General features: G+C 44.3%; 3 protein-coding genes across 5 annotated transcripts; 1 reads left to right on the top strand and 2 right to left on the bottom strand.

Annotated features, from left to right (window-relative positions):
* Positions 1–3,457: 3,457 nt before the first annotated feature.
* On the top strand, positions 3,458–6,884 carry gnb3a (guanine nucleotide binding protein (G protein), beta polypeptide 3a). The gene is made up of 8 exons (XM_079734403.1): positions 3,458–3,523; positions 3,706–3,851; positions 4,240–4,303; positions 4,451–4,613; positions 4,794–4,860; positions 4,981–5,182; positions 6,082–6,298; positions 6,753–6,884. The coding sequence occupies exons 1-8, from the start codon at positions 3,467–3,469 to the stop codon at positions 6,857–6,859; spliced, it is 1,023 nt and encodes a 340-aa protein (XP_079590529.1). The 5' UTR covers positions 3,458–3,466; the 3' UTR covers positions 6,860–6,884.
* A 1,459-nt stretch (positions 6,885–8,343) lies between these two features.
* Positions 8,344–11,109, bottom strand: cdca3 (cell division cycle associated 3). Of its 2 annotated transcripts, none has more exons than XM_079736301.1 (6): positions 11,023–11,109; positions 10,584–10,749; positions 10,327–10,447; positions 9,260–10,234; positions 8,764–8,837; positions 8,344–8,584 (listed from the first exon to the last, which is right to left on the bottom strand). In XM_079736301.1, exons 2-6 carry the CDS (start codon positions 10,725–10,727, stop codon positions 8,492–8,494), a joined length of 1,407 nt encoding a protein of 468 aa, XP_079592427.1. In that variant the 5' UTR covers positions 10,728–10,749; positions 11,023–11,109; the 3' UTR covers positions 8,344–8,491. The 2 variants fall into 2 exon arrangements, with proteins under 2 accessions (XP_079592427.1, XP_079592428.1); XM_079736302.1 differs by having other exon boundaries at positions 10,336–10,447.
* Positions 11,110–12,466: 1,357 nt separating this feature from the next.
* Positions 12,467–25,643, bottom strand: pex5 (peroxisomal biogenesis factor 5; the record flags this gene model as incomplete). Of its 2 annotated transcripts, none has more annotated exons than XM_079743193.1 (16): positions 25,469–25,643; positions 23,694–23,844; positions 20,302–20,340; positions 20,057–20,174; positions 19,428–19,577; positions 19,001–19,085; positions 17,694–17,784; positions 17,228–17,350; positions 15,901–15,975; positions 15,318–15,437; positions 14,982–15,125; positions 14,729–14,799; positions 14,242–14,466; positions 13,633–13,798; positions 12,849–13,006; positions 12,467–12,722 (listed from the first exon to the last, which is right to left on the bottom strand). In XM_079743193.1, exons 2-16 carry the CDS (start codon positions 23,805–23,807, stop codon positions 12,467–12,469), a joined length of 1,935 nt encoding a protein of 644 aa, XP_079599319.1. In that variant the 5' UTR covers positions 23,808–23,844; positions 25,469–25,643. The 2 variants fall into 2 exon arrangements, with proteins under 2 accessions (XP_079599319.1, XP_079599320.1); XM_079743194.1 differs by lacking the exon at positions 25,469–25,643 and adding an exon at positions 25,344–25,442.
* Between the last annotated feature and the right edge of the window lie 63 nt (positions 25,644–25,706).

The raw sequence follows: 25,706 nt of genomic DNA, 5'->3' as shown, positions 1-25,706 counted from the left end.
AAATCTCTCTCTCTCTCTCTCTCTCTCTCTCTCTCTCTCTCTCTCTCTTTCTCTCTCTCTCTCTCTCTCTCTCTCTTGCCACTCTTGCATCCAGCCCTCTCTCGCTTTCTGCCCATCCCAGGGTTTTATCCCCTAATCACTGATCTCCCTTCATCCCTCCAATCCTCATCTGTTCCTCATAGGAGCAGGGTAGAGAGAGAGGGGTGAGAGACACACACACACACACACTCACACACACACACACACACACACACACACACAGGAATACAGCAACCCTATGAGTGCCATCAACAGTGAATGACCAGGAGAAAGTGAAGTAACAGTGGGATCGAACCTATGCCAGGCAGCCAGGGATCACCCACAGAAGCCTGATTATCTAGCACTGCAGCCCGAAGAGGACCCCCTCTGATCGGTGAGTGAGGGGTCATACTGTGGATGTTTATGGGGTTTTTGCGACCGTCTTCCTCTGTTCATGTAATTCTGTCACCCCTGCTTGGCTGACCGGTTGAACTTTACCCCCCAGCCCCACCACCTGAAGGACATTTTAAGTTTTCCAGAATGTATTTATTTTTAATTTTCAGCTTGTCATTGAATTTTGAACAAAACTGTATACTTGCGCATGTAAGAGTTGTAAGAGCTGTAAGCGGTAAGAGTCATGTCATAAAATCATTGTATGTCTTCCAAGGTTTGAGCTTTCTGTTTAAATTAAATATCTTTATGTCCCTTTTTGGGTTTGACAACATGTTTGTAAAAGTAAAAAAGGGACTTAAGTTAGTCTGACCTATCTTATGAGAACTATATCACCAGAGGACAGCCATAAGGAGCAGCCTTTGAATTTACTGGATTTGATATATTTATTTTATTATGTAACTTGTGCACCACAAAACAATGTACATGAGATCAGCTTGAGATGTTGGTCGGATGAAGTTAAAATCCTTGCCAGAGGGCATATCTAAAGAAAATATTTTTTTGTTAGTTTTTTTCATATTTTGGATTCTGATTGATAAATGTAAAAATATGTGTTACAGAAGTATCCTGCAATAAGTCACATTTTGCATAATCGTGTTAACTTAACAATATCATATCTCATATAAATAAAACTGACATGGGATAGGGACATTGAAACAATACATTATTGTGTTAAAGACCTTTGAAAAATAGGTCAGTTGTTGAAGAAACAAGACTAAAGTTCATAACTTTTGGTTTATCTTAATACATTTTGATAGATTCAAGACATTTTATATGATCACAAATACTGCCACTAACAAAATACATTGAGTTGTGTGTTTTGTGTGTTATATATATATGTATACATTTTGGGTTGTGGTTCACAGGAGTAAATATTCCAACAAATCTCTGTTCATCAGCCAGGCCATACACAGGAGAAAAAGAATGTCCCACCTCACACAATCTGCCTTTCTCAAGTCATGATCTCTCTCCTCCACCCCTCCATTCTCATCCCACTATCGCCCTTCCCTCCCTTTCTCCCTCCCTCGCTCTGTCCGTCCCTTACGCAGATGCAAAGAGCAGTCAATAATCGGATGAGAGCAGATTTGATTCAAAAGGCTTCCCTTTAAAATCTCAGCCGCTAGGATTTAAAACTCACTCTATTGCTGCTGCTGACTGGCCTCTTACTGCCCCTCCATCGTCCTCCCTCCCTCCTCCCTCCTCCCTCCCTCCCTGTCTGTCAGTCTGACTGTCTGTCTGCGTTAATGCACTCCACTATCCCATCCCTAGTACACTCATTTAATCACACAGAACAATGGCAGTACAGAATGGCAAAAAGGGCACAGCTAAAACACTCAAGCCTTCACAATAGGCACCATTACTGCATCCTAAATCTTCTGGAATAAACCATAGCGTCCCCTGGATATCAACGTCATCCAGTGGAAGACAATTATTTAGTCATTTACTAGTTGATTTTGATGGGGACTCTTTCTTCAAGTCCCATGTAATCGCAAAAAAACACTTGACCAGTTGGAGTTTGTTTAAACAAAAAGATTGGCCTGGGTAAGCCAGATTTCATCAAACTATTGTTTAGTCCTGTGGTAGCTTATGGTATCAGTCAATCCTGAAAAATATGTCTCTTCCACAGAGTCCCTCCCTCCTTCTCTCTTCAAACAAATAAGAGGCAAATGAAGCGGGTCAGGAGTTTTGACACACATTCAAACACACAGATAGAGAGAAAGAGATTGCTTGAGGGACTTGTCCGATAAAATCAAGGGGAACTTTACGCCCTATCACTTTGCGAGGTAAGATAAATTAATGAGGAAATTCGAATTGAAGCTAAGGGATAAACAAAAACTGTATTTAGTTTTCCCCCTGGTTTTGACGGTAGACCTGGTGGGTGGTGGGATCCAGGATGTTGTCTGAGGGTATAGGCTAAATAATTGGGATCTTCATTTTGAAAGAATCTTCCTAGAATTAATCACAAAAAACGTATTAAGTAATTTTACATCCATCTATTTTACATCTATTCAAGATTATCATGATTTAGAAATTATGCAAATGTATTGCGCACCTCACTCATTTATTTGCCTGGATTATATTTCCCACAGTGTATTAGCTTCAGTTTGTCCATTAGGTGATTACTTCACAGCTAAAAATTATTACTTTAATCATACCATTACCACATTCAACCGCCATCAACCGTCACAGCTTAATAGAAGATACAATTCACAGATATTAAATTTAAAAAAACAGATACAACCCATCTAAATATACTGTGTACTGTACCTGTGTTTGAGTTTTTTGAAAGGTGTGTGACACAGTAAAACGTGTTAGTGTAAATATCTTGTTAAGGATTTTGTTTCAGGACATACTGGTTTAGGCATGCTTGCTGTCTGGGTGTGGATATGTGCTCTAGAGTCACGTTGTCTAAAGATAGAGGATTTGGATTGTTATGCCTAAATATTATAATTATTCATCAACGCTGAAACTTAGAATGTGGGCTTGTTTGCACATGCTCACATGCACTCCTGTGTTTCTTTGTGTGTGTTTACGTGTGCATGTATGAGTGTTTGTGTGTGTCTGTGTGTGTATGGGTGGGTGTGTGTGTGTGTGTATAAGCGTTTGTGTGTGCGTGTGTTATTATTTACACACGCACCATGACCTGTGGGTATCTTTGTCTTTGTATGTGGATGTTTGCAAAGTAGTTTAAGGTGAGTTTGAATTGCAAAGCAGCCGTGGCTTAGAGAAACAGAGCCAGTAGCCCAGGTCCAAACTCTTTCAGGAATATGCAGGTGGGACAGTGATGCTGGTGGGAGCCGGGAGGGAGTAAAACAAGGAACTTTATCAGTCAGCAGTGGACTGCTTCACATCACACAGTTCCAGGATTTAACAAACATATTGTTATTCTCCCCTTTCCTGTCTTCTTCCTCTCTTTGTCCTTCAGCTCCAGCGTTTTGCATAAGCCCGTCGCCTGTCTCTCCGTCTGCTTCAGGGACCGTTCCTGAGAGCCAGCGCCATGGGTGAACTAGAGGAAATGAGAAAAGAGGCAGAAAACATAAAAGATCAGATCACTGTAGGTGTATACATGTGTACCCATTCATATTCCTTATTTTCATGAAAACATTTGTCTTTTATTGGAAAAAGTATCATTGTTTCAAGATGTGTTTCTTAAACGCCAATACTGATGAACGAGTGTTGACCTGTGTGTTTGTGTGCGTTCCTGTGTGTGTGTGTGTTTGTGCTTGGTGCCCCCAGGAGGTCCGTAAGGGCTTCCAGGACACCTCCCTGCAGGAGGCCACAGCGTCGGTCACCGTGGTTAACCGGGTCCAGCTGAAGACCAGGAAGACCCTCAGGGGTCACCTGGCCAAGATCTACGCCATGCACTGGGGCACAGAGTCCAAGTAAACACCCTTTGTAGATATATAGGAGTCGTTTATATATGCCGTATAAATAGAAACAAATAGCCAACACTGAACTACTGGGTTATGTTATAAAGGTCCCCTGTTTAGCTACTGCTGCTATGTTGAAATGAAAGATGAAACCACAAAGAGGGTGATTATATTTAAGTACAGCCAGCCAGTGTAACCAGGACTTAGTTTGAATTGGTGCATTGGATTGACACCACTTTTCTTGGATACTTGAATCTGATTAAATAGCCAGGATGTCTCGTATACATTGCTCCAATGTCTAACTCAATGTGTGTTTCAACTCTGTATGCTTGTACTTTTTATTTTTTTATTCAACCATTCTTTATTTTCTTTTTTTCATTCTTTCTTTTTTCTTGACCAGGCTGTGTGTGAGCGCTTCCCAGGATGGTAAACTCATCGTGTGGGACACCATTACCACCAACAAGGTAAACAGGCCTAGTTTCTACTGAAGGCTTAGGTTACCTAACTCTCTATGCAACACAAACAAACCCTACCCTTCAAGTTTTGCATGTAGAGTGTGTGTGAGAGATCATTAGGGAGGACTTAAGGTGTGATCCACTGTGACTCTTCAGGTGAGCGCCATCCCTCTGAAGTCTTCATGGGTCATGACCTGTGCCTACGCCCCCTCTGGGAACATGGTGGCCTGTGGCGGTCTGGACAACATGTGCTCCATCTACAACCTCAAGGGCAAGGACGGCAACGTCAAGGTCATGCGCGAGCTGGCTGCCCACACTGGTACGAGCTCCCATCCCAAGGAGTTGTTTTAACACTACTGTTGTTGTTGTTGTTGTTGTTGTTGTTGTTGTTGATGTGTTTTTTTGATCAAGGACTCATGGTGACGTACATATGCAAAGCACCACAGCAAATCTAAAGTTCGGTCCATTCTAACCATGAAGCTCCTCTGTGGGTCTCCAGGTTACCTGTCCTGCTGCCGTTTCATCAGTGACAGCGAGATCATCACCAGCTCAGGGGACTGCACTTGGTAAGCGATGGATGCGACTGCAGCCAGACTGTAGATCTGATCTGGCTGTTATTTCCGGAGCAGCTTGACCCGTCCATGATCTCCACTAACATCCCCCCTTCCCCCTCCTCGATGGTGTAGCGTGCTGTGGGACATCGAGACCGGCACACAGAAGACGGTGTTTGCTGGTCACCTGGGGGATGCCATGTCTCTGGCCGTGTCCCCGGACTTCAACCAGTTCATCTCCGGAGCGTGCGACTACACCGCCAAGCTGTGGGACATCCGAGAGGGTGTGTGCAGACAGACCTTCTCAGGCCACGAGAGCGACATCAACTCCATCGGGGTGAGGATGTAGTTCACTATGGAGCCATTTAGCACATGCTTTCATCCAAAGGGACTTCATGCATGTTGAGGGAATGACTAAGAAAATCACACATTATGACCAGGATATTGTAGAAATAAGGTTATTTTCAATTCGCACAATATTTCACACACAGCAGACTGTCAAAAAATAATCACATGGGTAAAGGTACAGACAAATCAGAGTCAATTGCATTATAGGCAAAATATGAATTGAAAGGATCTGAAACTAGCATTAGCCTACACGCAACATTAATTGATTTTAAGCCAAACCATGAATAGTACTTATATTTATGATATATATTAGTAGACTGTCAGGATTATGTATCCCATAGCATTTCACATTGGCACACCCAGTCTTGCCTCAAGGCACACAAGGGTTCCCCGGTGCAGTGGTTCCCAACCAGTTCTCACCTAATGTTGAGCTGGAAACTAGATTGGGAACAGTGAGCTTAATGCATGGGCCCAGGTCCCGTTGGGGCGTTTCCTCTCCAACTTTTGAAAAACATGAAGTTGTACCCCCCAATATAAAATATATATATATATACGTATATTGCATACACGATTTGCCTGTTATACCTCTGTGTCTATTTTCTGAGTAGAATGGTGCTGTATTTGTGGATATGTGTCTCTGTAAAAAATACATGGTATTGTATATATATATTATAAATATGGATAGTGATGTCCTTAAATTGATTCGTTCATATTTATCTTGAGCTAGTTTTAATGTCTGTTACAGCAGATCACTTGATGCATCTTTGGGATATTATTGATGTCCCCTCCAAAAAAACGCTCTTGAAGAAACTCCATGTCTGTAATCTCCCCCCTAGGGTGTAACAAGATGTGGCCCCTAGACTAAATGCTCTGACATGTTCCTTGTAGTTCTTCCCCAACGGAAACGCTGTGATCACGGGGTCTGACGACGGCACCTCTAAGCTGTACGACATCCGGGCAGACCAGGAGCTCATCACCTACCAGGACTCAAGCATCATGTGCGGGGTCACCTCCCTCGCCCCGTCCCGGTCCGGGCGCCTGCTGCTGGCCGGCTACGACGATTTCAACGTCAACATCTGGGACACCCTGAAGGCAGAGAGAGTGGGTGAGTGAACCATGGGGAGGCCGGAGGACGCAGAGGAGAGAAAGGGATGGAAGCATCTGTATTGCACTGGAAAAGTATGCATGTAGTAGTGAGACAATATAACAAAATATAGATGGATGGTACTTTATCCATTAACTCCTTCATTTCCCTTTGGGGATGAATAAAGTACCTAGCCATCTATATTTTATTATATTTACGAGCTATTATGAACAACATAATGATATTAACAACAGTTTGATTAAAGAGTATAAAATCCTTGTGTTGATGAAATGATGGTTTCCATTTGGACGTAAGATAAATTTAAGACAATTTTTGTACGTTCTCTTTCACATTAGTGCAACAGGAAAACCCTTTCAAGAATGGGCTGGAATTCTATTATTTCTCAACAATTAAACAGAATACATGTAAATGTTATGTTAAAAGGTAAATAATATTTGAATCCTGTGTTTCTCAGGCGTGTTGTCTGGTCACGACAACAGAGTGAGCTGCATCGGAGTGTCCACAGATGGGATGGCGTGTTGCACGGGCTCATGGGACAACTTCCTCAAGATATGGAACTGACAACCTCGTACCCAGCAACCGAAACCCAGTGTGAAAAAATAGGAGAGTCTGACCACAACCTGCCATGAAGTCAAAAACAGCAGACGCACACACACAAGGGGGAAGAATTGGTGATCTAGGGAGGGATATGGGCTGAGGACGTAAACATAACACATTTAACATTAGAGAAAGAAAGATGATATTTACTGTGCCAAGTCCTATCAGATGTTTGAGAAGGGTTCGAGTAGAGGGAATGAGTTTATGCTCTTAAATAACTTTGATCTCTCCCACTTTTGGTTTCTGTCAAGTTATAGGCTTGGAGGTGGGGTGGGGTGGGTGGGTAGTGCTGGGGTCTAATCAATAGTGGTGTATACTCAAGATTCAAATTGATAACCATATGCACATTTCTTGCTGTCATTGGAAGGACCACCTATCACCAGTTGCCAAATGGAAAAAGTAGTAATTGAGTGAGATAGACACATGACACATGTCCCAGTACGACTTATGTAGGCCATGCAGGGTATAAGCATAGTCTATATCATACAATAAGTTAAAATAACTAATCATTTTTGAGCAGTTGCGTTTTTGTCTCAAACTGTTTTGAGTACGGTAGTTATTTCCTTGAGCCTGGTTCCTTATCCTATATTTTTTCTTTCCATTTTCTAAATACCCTCATAGAATGGATTAGTGAGTCCGTCTACATTTGTGTCAATGAGTTGTTTTTGTATGTGTGTGTGTTTGATAGACGATGTTTACTTGAGGGAGTGATGTTTTTTGCCCTATTCCGCCACTAGCTAGTCATGAGAAGTGCTTTGAGTCAGCCGTCGGATTCAGAACGGATTATCCAATGAAAACGCATGCCTCGCTGAGCACTTACAAAAGAAAAATGACCTATCTTTTTAGATTTATCAGAGGACATCGGGTGTACCAGTGTCCGTGCGTGCGTACGTGTATGATAATGGCTACAATATGCAAATTAACATCATAATCTGTATGCTTTCGTTTCCCTTTTAAAACCCTCCAGAATTTACATAACTGCATTGGTTTCAATAGAGCACCAGGTCTCACTAGGATTTGGACTGCCTTTCGTCCACACTGGATACATGCTGTGCTTGGCAATGCCATAGTACCTTTCTGAATCATTTCTAATAAATGTGGAATTCTGCATCACAGAGGAGTCTTCAATTATTTCACACAACTAAAAAGCCAACTAGGGGTTTTAAAAGCAGTAATTGTAGTTCATAGCAACAATTTGCTAATCCAAACCAGTTCCAGGATTAGATCAAATAGTTTAGTTTGCACTAGCTCATCAGACACAATCATCTAAGCCTGAACCAGTTTAGAAAACAAACATGTGTTTGGGCCTATAGCAATTAGCCATACATACAAGTTTGTTTAGCATTTCATTTGTGTGACAGCGATAACACATGGCGGTACATTCCAAGGCATATAGAGAGGGTCCGTTTAAAATCACGTGTGACTGAGAAAAGGCACAAAAATAAAAGCAGATACATTTATTTATTTACAAAAAGGATGCAAAACATGGACTGATAGGTAAAGCAGAGGTTGAAAAAACAAAAACAATAAACTTTGACAGTGAACACTTAAAAGATTGTTTGTACAACACAAAAAGCTTTAGATGGGTGTTCCTCATCATCGGTTCTCCTGATCCAGAGCTACGGTCAGGGCCTGTCGCTCCACCTGACCAGGCCTCTGTCTTTCTGGCGTGGACGCCTTCAGCCTCATCTGAAATGAGTGAAATGAAATGACGAAAGATGGGTTAACAAAGACCAGCTGGAATTAAACCACTGAATCTTGGTAAGACTGGCAATCGCCAATTCACAGATTTATCACTTTACTTATTGCAGAAAGTGTCAATTAGAGGAAACCATGGTCATTTTCAAAGAACTGCGTGGATGATTCACCTGAGACTGCTTGTCCCGGGGAGAGTTGTTCTTAAGCACCTGCAATGGAGAGCGGCCCTCAGAAAGTCCATTGGCTGAAATTAAGATGGGGGGAATGAAACATAAGGAGTTACATTGTGCACAGTTTAGCCTCATTCCTTGCCCACAACCGAGTTAATGCCAGAGGTATGGGTAATGATTAATGTTTTTCTAGGCTGAGTCAGTCAACGGTCTAGAATTTGGGGAGGAGACACAGGCCCCTCCCACATGGTCTGAAAAAAAGGAACTCTAAAAGTCCTCAACTTTAAAGACATTGGGATCCCTGAGCAAGAACTAATCTCTTAACATCTGAAACAAAGCGCATTACATTTTAGACAAGTCTGTAAGTCACATCAGGAACAACCAAGATGCAATCCTTAATTTGTCATGGTTTTCATGTGCCGTTTTTTTATATAAAAAAAATAAAATAAAAATACACAACATTAAAAAGGGAAAGAAGACTCTTTTATACACACACCTTTCTGCTTAGTTTTGGTGGACTTTCCCTTGTTCTCGTTGTTGACGTTATTGACTGTCACGCGGACCGCCAGGGGCGAGGAGCCCCCCTTTGACGCCCTAACTCCCCTGGCTCTGAGGCCTGCGGTGCCGAAGCCCTTCCCCAACCACTGGGGCTTGAACACCACCTGACTGGGGCTCCTGGGGTCAAAGGTGGGGCACTGGATCCCGGTGGAGGGCCGCGGCTGATCACGGCTCGGGGCCGGGCACGACGTCACTGGTAGTGAGAGGGTAGCGGCGGCACACTGTGTTGCGTCCGTCGACGGTTGCTCTCCTGCAGGCGCCTGCACCGCCTCTTTGGGTCGCTCTGGGGACGTCGGTGCGACAGGGGCGTCGTCCGCAATTGCCACTTCAAGGCTGGAAACCTGGGCGGGGCAGGGCGGGGCTTCAGCGTCGATGGTAACGGCAGGGACCACGGAGGAGCGGATGTGCTCCTCTGAGGTGGGTGTTCCGTCGGTGGTGGCGTTGGCTAGAGGCGAGGTGGGGCTGACGTGGACCTGGACCTCGGTGAAGATCTGAGCCGGCAAGGCTCCCTCATGGCACGTGATCAGACTCATGCTCAGCCTCTTGTGAAGGGGAGACTCCTTGGCCTCCTCCGCCTCCTCCACACTCAGGTCCTCCGTGTTCATGTGGGCCTCCTCTGCCTTCTCCAGGATGACAAAGGGACTGGAGGAACCCACACAGTCGACAGGCAGCACTGGGGTGGTGAGGAGAGTGGAATGCTCGGCCATGGCGGTCAAGATTTTTGAGGGCTGGCGAGAGAGGAGAGGTTCACCGGAGCTCTGTTCGTACCCCACAACACCCTCTCCTTCCATAACAACCTCCTCCTCTTCTTCCATGTTGATGCAGGGAGGTAGGAAACTCCCCTGTGGGACTTGGTCTGAGACCTCACTGTGGAAAAGCATGCCCAGGCGACGAGCAAAGGAGCCGACGGTTTCTGCAGAGAATAAATGTTTGAATGAGGTTTCCCATGATATTTAAAAATGTTTAAATAGTGAACTCAAGGCATGTGCTTAAATTTGTAGTTACCTCTCATACCATTTCTAGCAGGAGTGCGGACAACGCCAATAGTAGGGGACCTGGGGTCGAACGACTGCTGTGGACACTCATTGTTCTCCTCCACAGATGTTTTGGAAAAAGGCCCAGTCACCTAAAAAGTAGTACAAACGTATTTTATATGCTTCGACCAATTCACAAAAAACATCATTGCATTTACGTTGTCAACACTTAGACTCATCCAGTCAGAAAGCAGGCAGTAATGAATCAAACTATCGGGGTATCGTTACCTGGATAGGTGTGCGGTCGATACGTGTGGACGGAGACCGAGGATCCATGACCTCGCTATGTCTTAGCGTTTGGATGCATCTGTGAGCTTCTGGTTCGGGTTTTGGCGTTGAAGCGACTGACAATTTACTTTCGCTGGATCCCATTATGCCGATCTGATGATTCTTGCTGTAATGGGCAAGTTACAAATGTAAACTTAGTGTTACTTGCAAGTTATGCTGAAATAACGTTACCGTGTCTTTAACGAAAACATGTTTCAATGATCACTGCCAGCAATACTGTTAGCATGCTAGCCAACAAGTAGTTTGCTTTGTATTCGTTATTGAAAGTAACTAAACGTTGTTTTAATCTTAACGTTAATTGCGTATTATTAACCAACAATGTTTCAGCATAACTAAAAGGAAAACTTTCCAAATAAACCATACCAGAGTGCTTGCTTACCTTAGCAGAGATACGTAGTCCTATGAGCAGATGAAATACAAACTGGGTACACTACCCCTCTGATGTGCTTTAAAACTTTAAATCGAGGTAAGCGTGGTTGCTATTTTTCAAACCAACCAGTCAGCTTCCCAGGAAACCGTCTCCTCACACGGATTGGCCAACAGCACCAACACCGCGAAGATGTGGGCGGGGCGTCCAAATGATAACATATTTGAAATCAACTGCCACATATATGACACTGAAAGAAGGCAGGCATAGCACAGCAGCCGGGCAATAGTCAACAAATATCAAAAGCAAAAGGGATATACATACATACATACATACATACATACATACATACATACATACATACATACATACATACATACATACATACATACATACATACATACATACATACATACATACATACATACACACATACATGTAATAAACATAAACTAACAATTTAGTGGAAGGTAAGCATAACATAGGGGAGAAAGTAATACAAACAAAACATGAAATCTAAGCTTTATTGCTGCATATTAAACATTACAGTCAGGGTAAATCGTTTCAAAATCAATAATAGTGCAATAATTATGATACAATACACAATGTGGCATTAAGCAATTATTTTACCAGAAGCGAAATTGCTTTACAAGAACACTGAGAAAGAGGCAAATGACATGTTTTCAAATGGGAGCTCCACCCACCCACACATGGGCATTTACTACAATGATCATCTTGATGGTTAGTCTCTTCCTTGTTTTCCTTCCTTCATTTTTGAAAAAAAAAAAAGATTCCAGCCCTTCCAAACAAATGTGCCTGCTCGACCAACGCAGTCTTGCGCTGAGCACCTAAAACACCTTTCATTTGATGTTCGGAGGATCCCAGAAATGGAGTACCAAACAGATTTACGGATGGGTACAGATAACTTAATTTAGCAGTCACCAAGAACACACACACGCACACACACAAACAGGCACACACATTCATTTTTTTAGACCAATTGATAATGTATGGGCATTCAGTTTCATTAATGAAATATATTTCCGATCAGTGTGACTGGGGGATGAACAAGCGTCTCCTGTGGAACTACACAATATGGTTTGTGAAAATAAAAATGAAAAGGCCCGGAGAGTCTCAGCTGCTGGTTGCAAGCCTCGATGGAGGTCGAGAACAATTACAATACTGGAGGTTCTGCCTAGTCCTATCGTGTCACCGTGTCGTTCTGAAGTCTCTGGGAGGTGGAGGACACACCTTAGGCAAGTACTCCATCTTCACCTTCTCCTCCACCTGTTGTTGACGTAGGGACACCAGTTCTCCTCATCCTTCACCACCCGCCCTTGACCAGCACTCTTCTCCATCACTCTTCGTCCACCACCTCCGCATGACATCGCTCTCCATACAAAATACACTCGCACTCTATAAGCCCGATCCTGCCCCCCCCCGCCCCGGCCCGGCCTCATTCGGGCCCCCCGCCCTCCCCCTCCCGCTGGCAGAAGTGGGCCAGCAGCGTGTCCAAGTCCCTGTTGTCTGCGGCCGAGTACAGCCCGCTCTCCCCCATCATGCTCAGCGCCATGCGCAGCGTGGACCAGATGTTGTCCGACATCACGCTGGCCGCCGAGCCCACGGGCCGCGGCGTGGCGCCCGCCCCCGCTGCCCCCGACGACGCCTGGCGCTGCAGTGACAGAGCCTCCAGGAAGTGCTCCACCGCCTCCCTGTGGAGGGCGATGGAAGTGTCAACGGTCAGGTTGTTTGTTTTCTCAAACAATGCAATATTAAATACCATACTCTTTTGTTATGTTTTTGAGTTCCCAAATGTGAACACGCCTCGTCAAGCTCACCTGTGTGCCCCTAAGTTGACACAGCTGATTCCCAGGTTGTAACGGCTGCGGATAAACCCAGGCTGCAGTTCCAGGGCCGTCCTGTAGGCGGCCACGGCCTCCTCTGAGCGGCTGCTGTTGGCCAGCGTGGCGCCCAGCTTGTTCCAGAGCAGGTAGTCCTGGAGCACCAGAGGCATCAGACGAATGAGAAAGAGAGTCAAACAGACGGTTTGTTTGAGAAGGCAGGGAGCTAGATTAGAGAATCGGGGGGGTTTAGGGGTGGGGCCACGACACCCATCTGAAAATTAATAGGGTCACAGTGTGCCCATCTTCTGTCACTTCTCCAATTAAAAACATTGGATCCCTTAGTGACTTGCACAGAGCAATAAAATAACAATAAATAATATTGAATAGGGTCTCGCTGTTCATTTATCTCTCGTTTTGGAGCTGACTTTACTGGAAGGATTTGGGTCTGTACAGGGTCCAGGGCTTCCCACAAAAGCTTAGTGGAGGGGGAAGAGCTTCAGAAATAGTCAATCATTGGTTCATGTCGACTCAAATTGCGCTGCGCCACGCCTATTGACAGCTGTTAGGAACCCTGGGGTCCGAAATTAATGAACAATGCAGTCTCTCCACCTACTGGAGAAAAATAATCTAGGGCCAAGCTGCTACTGGCCAATTGTTTTACTATGCAACCCTGGTTGTTCAATAGGCCCACCGTGAGCTAATGGCAGGTGTTCATTTTGGACCATGGGTGTGAACATGTTCATAAATCAATGAATCCTATACTGTGATAGGCTCGGACCTGGGGTGTGACGGAGAGGGCGGCGGTGAAGCAGTCCACAGCCTTGTCGTACTCTCCACTCAGGTTGAAGAGGACCCCCAGGCCACACTGCAGCTGGGGGTCCACCCGCGCCGGGTCGGCGTTAGCAGCTCGGAGGAACATGGACTGGACCTCCGTGAACAGGGACCTGGGGGAAGGACCAAAGGCACCGGTTAACATTCCTTTTGGTGGCAGCTTTGATCAGTTACATACTATTTAGTTCCATACAATATATTTATATACTAATTATTTATTAAGCCCAGGCAACTTTTTCAGAACTGTGTCTGAGAAGGTAGGTGGATTTGCATCTGGTTATGGATGCCTAAAGGTAGACTGCGGTTCCAACCCACAATCTTTGGCCCAGGAGTCAACCCCCTCAACCACCACTTTATCCAAAGCGTCTTACAATACCATGATTGCCATCCTTCTTAGCATGTAGGAATCCAACCCCCCTTCCATGGCTTCCATGTTTGCTTTCCCACTCGACCAGTTGATGTGTGTTGGTGTTGGCTTTGCATTGCCCATCAAAACAATGGTTTGGTTGGCAGGTGTGGGCCGTGTCAAGACTGGATCCAACCCAGCGGTACTCACTCGGGCAGCAGGGAGCCGAACCTCTCTCTCCGCATCTCCTGCTCCTGGGCCCCGTCCCTCTCCCCCTGCTCCCGCTCGCTCTGCTCCTGCACAGAGCGGTACTTTGGGTTGTGTCTCAGCCAATCACGGAGGCTCTCACAGGCCTGCCTGTGCAGTGACTCGTTGGTGAAGCTGACGGCCAGAGCCATGAGAGCGGTCAGGTTGTCGTTCTTCAGCTCTATGCATCTGGCGGAGGAGAGGATAGAAAGACCTTGTCATAAGAGAGCAAAGTACAGGTTAACACACGTTTCAGAGAGTATTCATGTAGAATACTTGACAGACATCAGACAGGGCCACAAGTAAGTTCTTCTAAGTAAGTGAAGAATTCCATGATAACATATGAATACAATACTATTGAAACAGCATGAAAAAACTTCTATGAATAAAGTAAATAAAAATATATATATCCAGAACACTATTTTATGTTGTTGTCATTCTGACTCCATACCTGCGGAGGGCACTGATGGCAGCAAATTCTTGCTCGTTCTCAGCCTGACAGGTTCCCAGAAATTGCCACGCCTGAAGCAGACAATTACACTTGAACATTGTACTTCCCTCAAATCAAATGACATATGACATACTACAAGTGGTTAAATTCAATTCAATTCATTTCTCATTTCACGTGATTATTTAATCAATAATCCAGATTGTTTTAGGAAGTCATAAAGTAAAGAGTCCCACAGCGCCATCTAGAGTCTCACCAGCTGGTTCTCTGGTTCCTTCTGCACAGCGCTTTCAAACAAGCGCACGGCCCCAGGGATGTCCCCTGCCTCCATCCTCTTCAGCCCCTCTGAGAGGGGGTCCTGGTGGCTCAGGTAGGGGTTGTCCTCCTCAAACTGGTAACCCTGGAACAGCCAAGGGAAGGCAACGTGACAATCTCCTCTCCAAGGCAACAAGTGTTCTTGACACATTGTCGCTTGTCATACCGTGTGTTGGATGGCACACTGGGATGAAAGTATAAAGGTGAAATCTAAAGTTCCCAAAACAGTGGTTCTAGAAGACATTTAAAACAATACACAGTGAGTTAGCTCTCCTACCTTGTCATAGCTGGTGCTGAGGAGCTGGTCGAAGTCAGACAACCAGGGGTGGCTCTCTGCATCCCTCTTCGCCATCTCCTCCCACTCCTGCTGCAGCTTCTCCCAGAAGTCCACGTCGCTCTGATGAGACAACACCAAACTGGTCCATGACTCGTCCACGGCGGTGTTACAGTATTCATTCGAAATTTGAAACTTTATTCAATGGCTGCTTCTACATGCCCCCGTTTCAGCAGACAGGATTCGCTGTGTATACTTTGAAACTGCATTCTGTAGAATTCATTCTTGTTTTATCTTATATTACTGACCTAAATCTGCAACAATATCCGTTTACAGTCACAGATATTTGAGATGATGATCTCTTTTGTGTCCCCCATATAGCATCCAACACCGCTACGCTTTACAATCAATTAAATACATCACCTCCCCCAAAACTGCCAAGAAGACAAAGTGCGAAATCTAAAACTACAACTCAGTAACAAAGTGCCTAATTGTCCAACCTTGAAGCAACGGATGCCCTGAAAATCAATACAGCTTTCCCATTAGAGTTTGTGTTTTTCCCCCTTGTTCTCGAGTCTCCTCTTACCTCTACCGCAGCTTTAGCCTGCTGGAAATCTGGCCCCGACGTAGCAAACTCATCCACCCAGGCCTCAGCCGACACCTAAGACGGGACAGAGAGATAGGGGCGGTTGGCTGGAGCCCATCTTTCACTTGATATTATGAACTGTATTTCAGCACGACTTCACAGTGAAATGAGAGAGCAAATAGATAGGAAGTGGCTGGAATGAAAGGGAAGAAGAAGGAGAAGAAGAAGAAGAAGAAGAAGAAGAAGAAGAAGAGGAAGAAGAAGAAGAAAGAAAACCAGGCAAAAATAGAAAGCAGATGAAGTGAACACTGTTAGTCCAACATGTGCGGTGAAGTGCAAAGGCCAGCCACCTTACAGTTCCTGTATCTTATCTTTAAGATGGTTACCCAATCAGCAGCACACTTCAATGCTGAATGCCTTTTCCTTACGTTTGGGTTTTTTGTATTGAAAATACAAACTCCCACACAGGTCACGACAACATGACCATAGCTGCAGCTGAAGAAGTAAACATCCTCTGATATCACAAGGCCATCGCAACCACTGGTTGCAAAGCCGCCCTGCATGGCATGGCCACGCCCGCCATCGGCCATACCTGCCTGACGACCTTGGCCCAGTGCTGGGCCTGTTTAGCCTTAGCTTTCTCAGTCTTCTCACTCCACTCCGGGGTCTCCATGGGAAGACTGCCTCCCCCACTCTCCTTCAAGAACTAGGATGGCGGTAAGGAGCAGTGAGGAGAGACGGCAGGTAGGGGAGGTTATAAGGAAGGGTTGTTGGAGCGGGCAGGAAGGTTTTGGTGTTGGAGCGGGTCATAGGCGGTTGTTGTTGTTGATGTTAATTGAGGGAATGGTAAGCGCAAAGGGTCAAACAAGGCGGGTCGACAAGGAGGGGGAAGAGTAGATGTGACAGTTCAAAAGAGAAGCTTTTAGCTTGAAATCTTTTTCTCTTCTTGAATAAAAAAAACTGAATTTTGTCAAACGGTTCCTTGATCATATGTACGTTTAAACGTATAAAAACCAAATAAATGTAAAAAAGCATTGCTTCAAACCAAGTGAATACTATATTATCCAATAACAAAGACGTTTACACGTGTGTAATCGTGTGTGTAACAACTGTGTGTTTGCATTAAGAGATTCATATTACGAAGAAGAGAAAACAGCTGCTGCTTCGGAGTTACGTTGGCAGATAACATGACACTCTTATGTCGAGCAGGGAGTCGACAACTCACAGGGCGATGGTTGCAAGAAAAGTGAGAGCAGAAAATAGGCCTTGTTTGGTGCATCCCCAGTGGAATCCATCCCGCCCGTGCTCAGGGGGACTGGGGCCGTACCTGGTTGAGGTTGGAGGCCCAGTGCTGAGCCTCCTTGGCCTGAGCTTTATCTGTGTGCTGTTTGTCTGCTTTGTTCTCCACAGTCACACTGCCCTCGCCAATCTGCCTAATGAACCGCAGGAACTACACAACGACAACAACGGAAACAGACAGACAACCCACATCAGAATGGTCGACCGTTTCCCAGCACCAAAGGTCTGTTCTTCTGAGACACCACGACTGGTTTTTACATTGTGTTCATCAAGCGTGTTCACACTCCTTTTAATCCACATGTAACCAAACCAGAGGCTTGTCTGAGAATATATCTCAGGAGGGAAAACGGTACAAAAAGCACAGAGATTTCCGGACCTGTTTACGACAAACAAGTAAGGATTATGGAGACGGTTATGTCAAATAACAAAAGACACGTGAAAGTAAAAAGTAAACAATGGTGTGGCTCTATGTACACAGAGTGCCCACAGCTTACCTCTGTGTTCTGCAACTTGGGGTCGTCAACCTTTGAGACGAGCTCATTGGCTGTTTGCTTCAACTCTTCTCCTGGTTGGTACTCTTTCGCCCTATCAGATGAGGAGACAAAAGGGGTAAATGGTCAAACATACATTTTCATACTCCTTTGTTCGGTACACTTCTTCTTAACTGAGCTCAACGCATACATTGTTGACATAAAGAAAATGAAAATGTGGCTTCAAGAATCAAATGTTGTGTATTGACTGATGCTTCTGAAAAAGGTATTCGGGCATAACTCCTGTTAGACTATTATTCAACAGGGATATCAATTGCGTCATAGGCTCAAAAATGTATTCTCTATCCCTGAAAGCATCAACTCCCTGACACCACTCTCAGGGTCAAATCTTTGATGCGACATCCTCGTCATATCTCTCTGCTTTTACCTCAGATAAGCACTCTGCACATTGCCTGAAAAGAGCGAGCCCTGGTAGGGAAATTATTATTTCATTGTAAAGCTCTCTTGTCTGTCCAGCTGACAGACAGACCCAGGCCACCGTTTTTATAGGAGGTGGATTTTTAGATGATGATGCAAGAGAGACATCAGGCAAGGTGGCTTGCCGACTCCGCTCATTTAATAATTGCCTGATGAGCCTTATCTTTCAACCACATGCACACATTTCATTCTAAAACATGTCACAAAACATTAGATTCCGCCCCAGATACAATTCATATATAGCTTATTTGCTGCAGCCCTTTATCTAACGAGACAACGAAGCTGGTATCAGATCAGGGTGATCATGGACGTGGACAGTGGCATTACACATGGTTCGGTACCTAGGACACGGTGGATCGGAGAATGAATCACTGTAAAAAGAGGCGCAAAGGTTTGGAAAGGATTGGGAAGTACTGCTGCAGAGAGCGTTTCCTTATCCAGCGTCAGCTCGTATAAGGCTTTCCTATTGATGCAGCCATAGCATCCGGTTTAGCAGAACAGCAATTAAACACAGACATAAATGCGCACAGTTGTATGTTCCTCAGATGGAGAGACGTGGGCCGTGTTCGTCATTCTTCCGACCATAATCTGAAACACTGCGTTGATGTGCTGGCTCTTTCGGGGGCGTTTCGTTAATCTGAGTGAATGGATGTGTTGTCTGTCAAGGCCAGGCATCAAATCAACTGCTTACCTGCAGAAGCCCAGACTCTCTAGAGAAAGGGCTGAAAACACCTCATAACAAACACATGTAGAGGCAGGCTGCTCTGTACCCATAATGAAGCCCACACTACAGTACTGTATCTCCGGCTGAACCCCCACGCTGCTCTCCTCACCACGCATGGTCCTTGTCTCCAAGGTCTCCCAGCCACAGCTTCTCCTCCGACTGCTCCAGGTACTCCTCTGCCCAGCGCCCGGGATCTGCAGTCAAAAGACAGACTGTAGTCCACGTCTCGCCATGAATCCAAAACACACGCTCAAAGAGAGGCTGTCACCGGGTCAGCTTGGCTCTGACGTACATGTGTAAAAATTCCTGAGAACTCTTTGGACCCAAAGTCCATCAGCATGAAATCAGTAGCACTATTTTTAGAGCGCTCGTGTCCTGGTCCGATGTGTATCTGCCCGACCGCCCCGGACCGCAAGCAGTCCTCATTCATGGAGACATTTGCGTGCAGTCCCAGGTGGGAATACCATCAGGGAATGACAAAAAGGGACGTTTTTGGGGGAAAATACACTATAATAGTGTAATGAACACAAGGCTACCTGCGGCTTCGGCGATGAACTCTCTGGTCCAGTCAGCGTCTGCCGCGTCACCGAGCACGGCCATCCCTGAGGCCGCGGAGGCGGAGTCACCGCCTGACAGGAACTCGGACGCCCAGTCACCAGACAGGGCCAACGCTGCTACCCCAGGAGCTGCAACGTATGATGACAGCCACGTTGAAGTACCTCTCGGAGGGGTGCAGACCAGTACAGGTTAAGCCCCTTGTATACAGTTTTGGAATGAGAAACTTAATAAAAAGGTAAACACAGATTGACCATGAAATGGGAAAAGAAGACTAATAGAAGACTAATCACTCATTAGGGCTATGGTCATACTTGAAAAAATCCATGTTGTTTCTTTATACTCAAGCAGGAAAAAATATAGACTACAATTTTACTCCTGCTTGAAATAAACTAAAACAAACAAAACTTAATCTCAAATACAAATTGCCAAATAAAGCGTAGTCTTTTAGCCTCATGGATTAACAGGGAGCTTGTACACTTTACTTAGAATCCAAAATTAAATGGCAGGAATAATGGGTATTAGGGAGAAGGGCTTAAAAACTGAACTGGGGCTGGTTCGGTTCACCAAAGTCAGACAAGGGCTCGGATAAAGAAGCCATCAGCATTACCTCTCTGTGGAGCCTGTCGGTAGCTCTGCTGGTCTATCTGCTGCATCTCCTCCAGCAACTGGCCCATGTCAAAGGTCTGGGGAGGCCTTGGTGGGGCCTGCATGAACTCATTCACCAGCTGGAGGAAAAAATAAAACAACCCTTGAATGTGACATGATTGCTTGGGTATAAATTGGTGACCGTCAATGCATTAGGATGATTTAATTAATCTCATCAATGAAGTAAAGGGACTCTAGTGCACTGACCTCTTCTTCAGTGGCGATTTCGATGGGTGTTGGGGGAATCTGAGAGACGAGGAGGAGACGATCATTATAGTGTTAATAGTGATTGATTTGTGGACTGACATCTGCCCAATCCCTGTTATAATGTTTTGGTCGAGCAGCCTACATCAACAGGCAACATTCACATTTTCTATAGCTAAATGGATATGCATTTCTTTAAGATGCTGTTATAAATGTATGGTCCTATATATGTTACCAGGGAGTCTCTTCTGGTCCTTCTTCAACCGGTAGTCACGATGGTTACCCAAGGTTACTATGGGAAACTAATTGATTCGATTATTTCCATTACCCAATAACCTAATTAATTTAGTGGTATGTAAACCGCTATACATGGAAATGAGTTATCAAGTAAGATCATGTCTGAAGGTCTTAAAATTATATTTAAAGTTATCATCTTAGAGCAAGAGAGCTATTGAAGCCCTGTTGAGAAGGTTGCAGCAAGTGAACATGACATGGATTCATTCCTGGGCCCAGAGATGGATTGTGAGGGCTAAAGCAGTGTTGAGCACACATGTCAATATCACAACCCTCAATTGCCTTTAATCAGCCCAATACATTGACTGATCCACCGAGGGTGGCCCTGTCACGGGTCTTTAAATTCACATCAGTCAATTCAACACTGAAACGCTCCACTCTCACGCTTTTACCAGAGCATAAATAAAGGCAGACTAGGCTACCTAAACAATACCAACAACCTACATGCTGTCTGCCTTTCCAAAGGTAGCTAGCACTAACAATGGCCAAAAAAAGAAAAAGTGGATAATTAATATTGACTATTTCAAGAAAGATGGGAAATAGAATAATTAGTCTGGGAATTGAAACAAAAGCATGTGTGTCTTTTGTCAAGAGTCATTGGCGGTTTTCAAAGAGTTTAAACTTCGGAGGCATTTCAAAACTAACCATGAGCATTATCGCAACATGGACATGGATCAGCGGCTGCACAAAGTAAAATAAGTAAAATGCAACCTTCAACAACAGCAAAACATGTTTACTCAGGGACCCTGAGTCAGGGTGAGGGAGCTGCGAAGGCAAGCTTCATAATAGCGGAGGACATAGCAAGAGTGTTCACAAAGGGAGAGTTTATTTAAGATGGAATTGAAACGGTACGTGATGTTGTATTCCCTGACAAAAAGCAGGCCTTTGTGAAGATAAGCCTCCCTTGAATAACCTTGATGAGAGTACAAACAGACACTGTCCTGCCTTTCCAATTCATCCGGGCGGTGGATGCTCAGTTTTCCATCACTGAGGAACTTTTGGATGGGGTGGAGTGGTGCATAAATGAAACCTAACTGCAGTGGAATAAACGTATTGGTCTGACAACGGATGGTGCACCTGCGCTGTGCGGGGGGACGTCCGTGGTTTGGTCGGTTCAAGAGAAGATTAGGCACACGAAAGAGAACATGACAGCCTACCACTGTATCATCCACCAGGGAGCCCTCTGTGGAAAGGCGTTGGCTATGGGACATGTCGTAACAGTCATAACATACCATGTGGCATGGCACGAGGATGTGCTATACTACACGGGCACCACACAGGCTAGTTGAGTCTGGGGAAAGTATTGCAAAGATTTTATGAAACCCGCATTGAGATAGATTGTTTCATGGAAATCAAACCAAAGGTCCTCCCTAAGCTTGAGGACGGAAAGTGGCTGAGTGACCCGGTGTTTAGGTGTGATGTAATGGAGCACCGCAATGCCCTGAATGTCAAACTGCAGGGTCGAAAACAGCTGATCACTGAAATATGAGACTCAGTCAAGGGATCTCAAATCAAACTGCATCTCTGGAAGGGCTAGATGCGCCAAGGAAACTTGTCTCGCTTTCCTACTTGCCAGTCAGTCAACAAAATGACAAAATCACCATGCCAATCTGACCAAAGTTTATGATGACCAACGGAACGCACTCAGAGCGGAATCAGCAGGAGATTCGCTGATTTTGAACCACAGAAATTCAATCTAAATCTCAATTCGCCAATCCATTTTCAATTGATGTTGACACTGCAGCACTTGCAGTAGGAACTCATTGAATGGCAATGTTACGGTAGTCAGCCCCAGTCCATTGGGGCTGCTGAATTTGCACCTCTAGTTCCCAAATCATTGCCACAGCTCGGCCTTCATGCTGCCCGCATCCTGTGTTCAGAAGCACCTTCTCCTGCGAACAGGTGTCCTCTCTTATGGAACTGAACATCCCACAGATCCCTCCTCACACACCAGCACCTCGCCTCGGTATTGAAAGAAGCCATAGCAAAGGACATTAGGCCTAGAGTAGACGAGATCATCTCAAGGTGCAGAGTGTCTGGTCAGAGTTTTGGTTAGGTTTGCCGTCATCTATTGTTGAGCCCTTTCAAGCGACCAAAGTCAGCCATGCAATTTGAGATACGACTTGCTGCATTGATTAATTAGCTTTTTTAAACACTTTTGCTGAAAATCATGACCTTATATTTTGTTCTCTAAAAGACAAAAGCACTGTGATCCAAATGCGTTTTGTTTAACTGTGCCATAAATATAATTGTAGGAGCCTAAATGCCTATTTGCTTTATTTAAGTTTAAGTTATAATAGTCAGGTGTGGTCATTTCGAATATATCAAATTTTATTTTGAAATTGACTTGCATTATTTTTGGTGTATGCGCACATTTAGTTACTTTATTTTGAAGTGTGAGAGGAACTTTATTGTGTTAACTACTTGTGACAGACAGTCAGAAATAACAAGCGTGGAGCCACACAGTTTTTTGACCTCTCTCTCTATCTCTTACCTCTAATCATAACCTCATCTTGTGGAAAAGGATTTTTGATTTTGCGTTTGACAAGTAAACCTTTAAAACTTCACGTCGTGGTTCGTGGATTATTTTTGTGGATATTGGATGAGGTATGCGTCGAAGGGAAAACGAAGCGTCAAAGTGGAGCTTCACTAATTAGACCTATTGATCCTACAATAATGATAAATAAATAAATACTGTTCTGCTTTATTAATCATTTTTGCTGGTAGAGTTACCCTCAAACATTGAAAAACTACAATATGTGAACCATGCATGCATGGTTGAAATATTGTAGTTTTTCATGCATGAATAATTGTTTATTTAATGGTTACTATCCTATTTATATATTTTTTTAATCAAAAAATAATCACTGCAATTAATGTCTGGCCCCTGATTATATACACATGGTTAGTTTAGTAAGTTTGAATTTGACATCCCTGGTGTAGAGCAAGAAAATTAATGGTCAAGACAATTCAGCCTTTAGCAATAAGATTAAACAACTATTTAATTTAACATATAAAACTCTTCAGTTCAGTATTAAAAGGAAGGGGGCTCAACAGTGTATTTTAAGCGTGCTATATATATTCATGTATTCCCTGCTTACTGTGGGTGTCGACCGGTGTCTCCATGCAGCCCCTTCCTGGGTCATGTGACTGGTCAACTTCATCAGGGGATTGGCTCCCCCGCATTCCGGCTCCACCAGCTCCCGCATCGCCATGGCAACACAAGGATGAGGCAAACTCAATCAGTTCCACCTATAAGGTAAGGGAAGAAAATGTATTTAGTCACTACTTTAATTTGATTCTACTCCTTTGACATCCCCAAAATATTCTCAAAATAATATTACTACATGTGTATTTGACAGAAACAATGATTCACCAATACATGCATAAGGATGCAGGACACAATGCAAGTAAACTAAACTCCATCAAACCAAAAACAAAGTGTAATTTAATCCGATAAATTCCGTCTACTATGAAACTATGTTCAGTAGATAAATAAATTTATGGCAACTAGCAGCAAACAATTATTAAATCTGTCGTTTTTTCGAACATTTTAAACCAGTTTAAAGGGATGAATGCCAGAAAACAAAGTTGCAGAATAAATGTATAAAATCATTATTTTGTGGAAAGCTTCAACTGGCCATTGGGGTTGTAAGAATCCGTGAACTCAGATATACATATAAACATTGAAGCTCCATCGGTCATGTTGCCCTCAAACACTGTGTTCAGTCAAGGCAGTATATGTAGACACACACACCCTAACGTCTACAAATAACACAAACAAATATTTGCACTAAAATATCACTTCTTTTTTGAAGTAGGCCTACAGTATTCCTATGTACAATCAAATACAATTTTGAAAATAAACATGCATGGACAGAATGTTTGGGTTTAGCATACCTCCTTGACTCACTTGTATTCCGTAGTATTGTTTTGATACAATATTATCTGTAGTAACCTGCCCCTGAAATATCGACCTTTGAGCCTATACATCTACACTAGCCCCAAGGTAAGCCGTGGGCCAAATGTTATGCACTGTCGGTTATTCAACTTATCCAACCGGCCCATCAGACTACAATGATAATTTGTATATAATGGACCATGACATCAGTTGTCCAATGTCCTCGGTATCCACTTTCTGTTACGAGCTGAAGTTAAACCAACTTTAACACACAGCACCCACAGTAGGTGTCTGCAGTGACCCAGACATACACCTCGATGACTTGGCTATAGATTTAGGACTTTCAGAGACACAGACAGCTGCTGTATGATTACAATAAGAGGATTATATAGATATTAATACACACAGTACCACAGATGGTCCGCCGATTATCACATTGACACCTGTTTACATTCAACTCCAGACAATGTCATTCACCTAAATCTAATTCCTATTGTGCAGTACAAATCGGAATATCAAGCGTGCAGCTGTGTTTGAAGGTGCACACTCTGCACGCATGAAGCATGGCCAAGCATGTCAATAATGTAAAGGAAAATATGAGCAAAATATGAGCAGTTTTTGTCCTACGACTGCATGCAAACAGCACATCAAAATACATCAATGGTGTACGATCGCGCGGGTCTGCTTTGTTTATACACACAGCACACAGCAGACGAGGCTTCACCTCTCCTTGCTAGCGGTGGATGCATGCCATCGTATGTCTAGTAGCCTCGTTAGCTTACGTGCTTCTTGTGCTAGTCAGGTGGATACAATAGTTAACAAGAAGAAAGACAAATCAGACAGCGAATACCTATTGAGATACGTCTGGACCAATGTTGACCAGCTAGCCAGTGGATTTAGTGACGAGCCATTTCCCAAAGCATGCACATTAAAAGCACGCAGGTAGACGTGTAGCGTGTTGATCTCCCCACTTACAGCTGATCCCACTGGTCCTTCGTCTTTGTCTTGCTTTTTCTCTGTCTTTCACGCCGAAAAGTTGACGCATCCAATGCTCCGACGTCCAAGAAACACTTCAGACTTCCTGTGTGTTGCTGCCGTCTCTATTTACCTCCGTCCTTCATGGCCCGAGCAGCCCGACTCAGCTCTTCCTCCTCGGAGTGTGTCCCGTACAATAGCTTCATTCTCCAACAGCGTTACGCAGCGGCGGGGCGTC

Source organism: Pollachius pollachius, assembly GCF_949987615.1.
Source record: "Pollachius pollachius genome assembly, chromosome: 1".
In the NCBI taxonomy this organism is placed as follows: domain Eukaryota; kingdom Metazoa; phylum Chordata; class Actinopteri; order Gadiformes; family Gadidae; genus Pollachius; species Pollachius pollachius.
The sequence above is the reverse complement of the archived record's forward strand: the minus strand, read 5'-3'. Positions and strand labels throughout refer to the sequence as shown.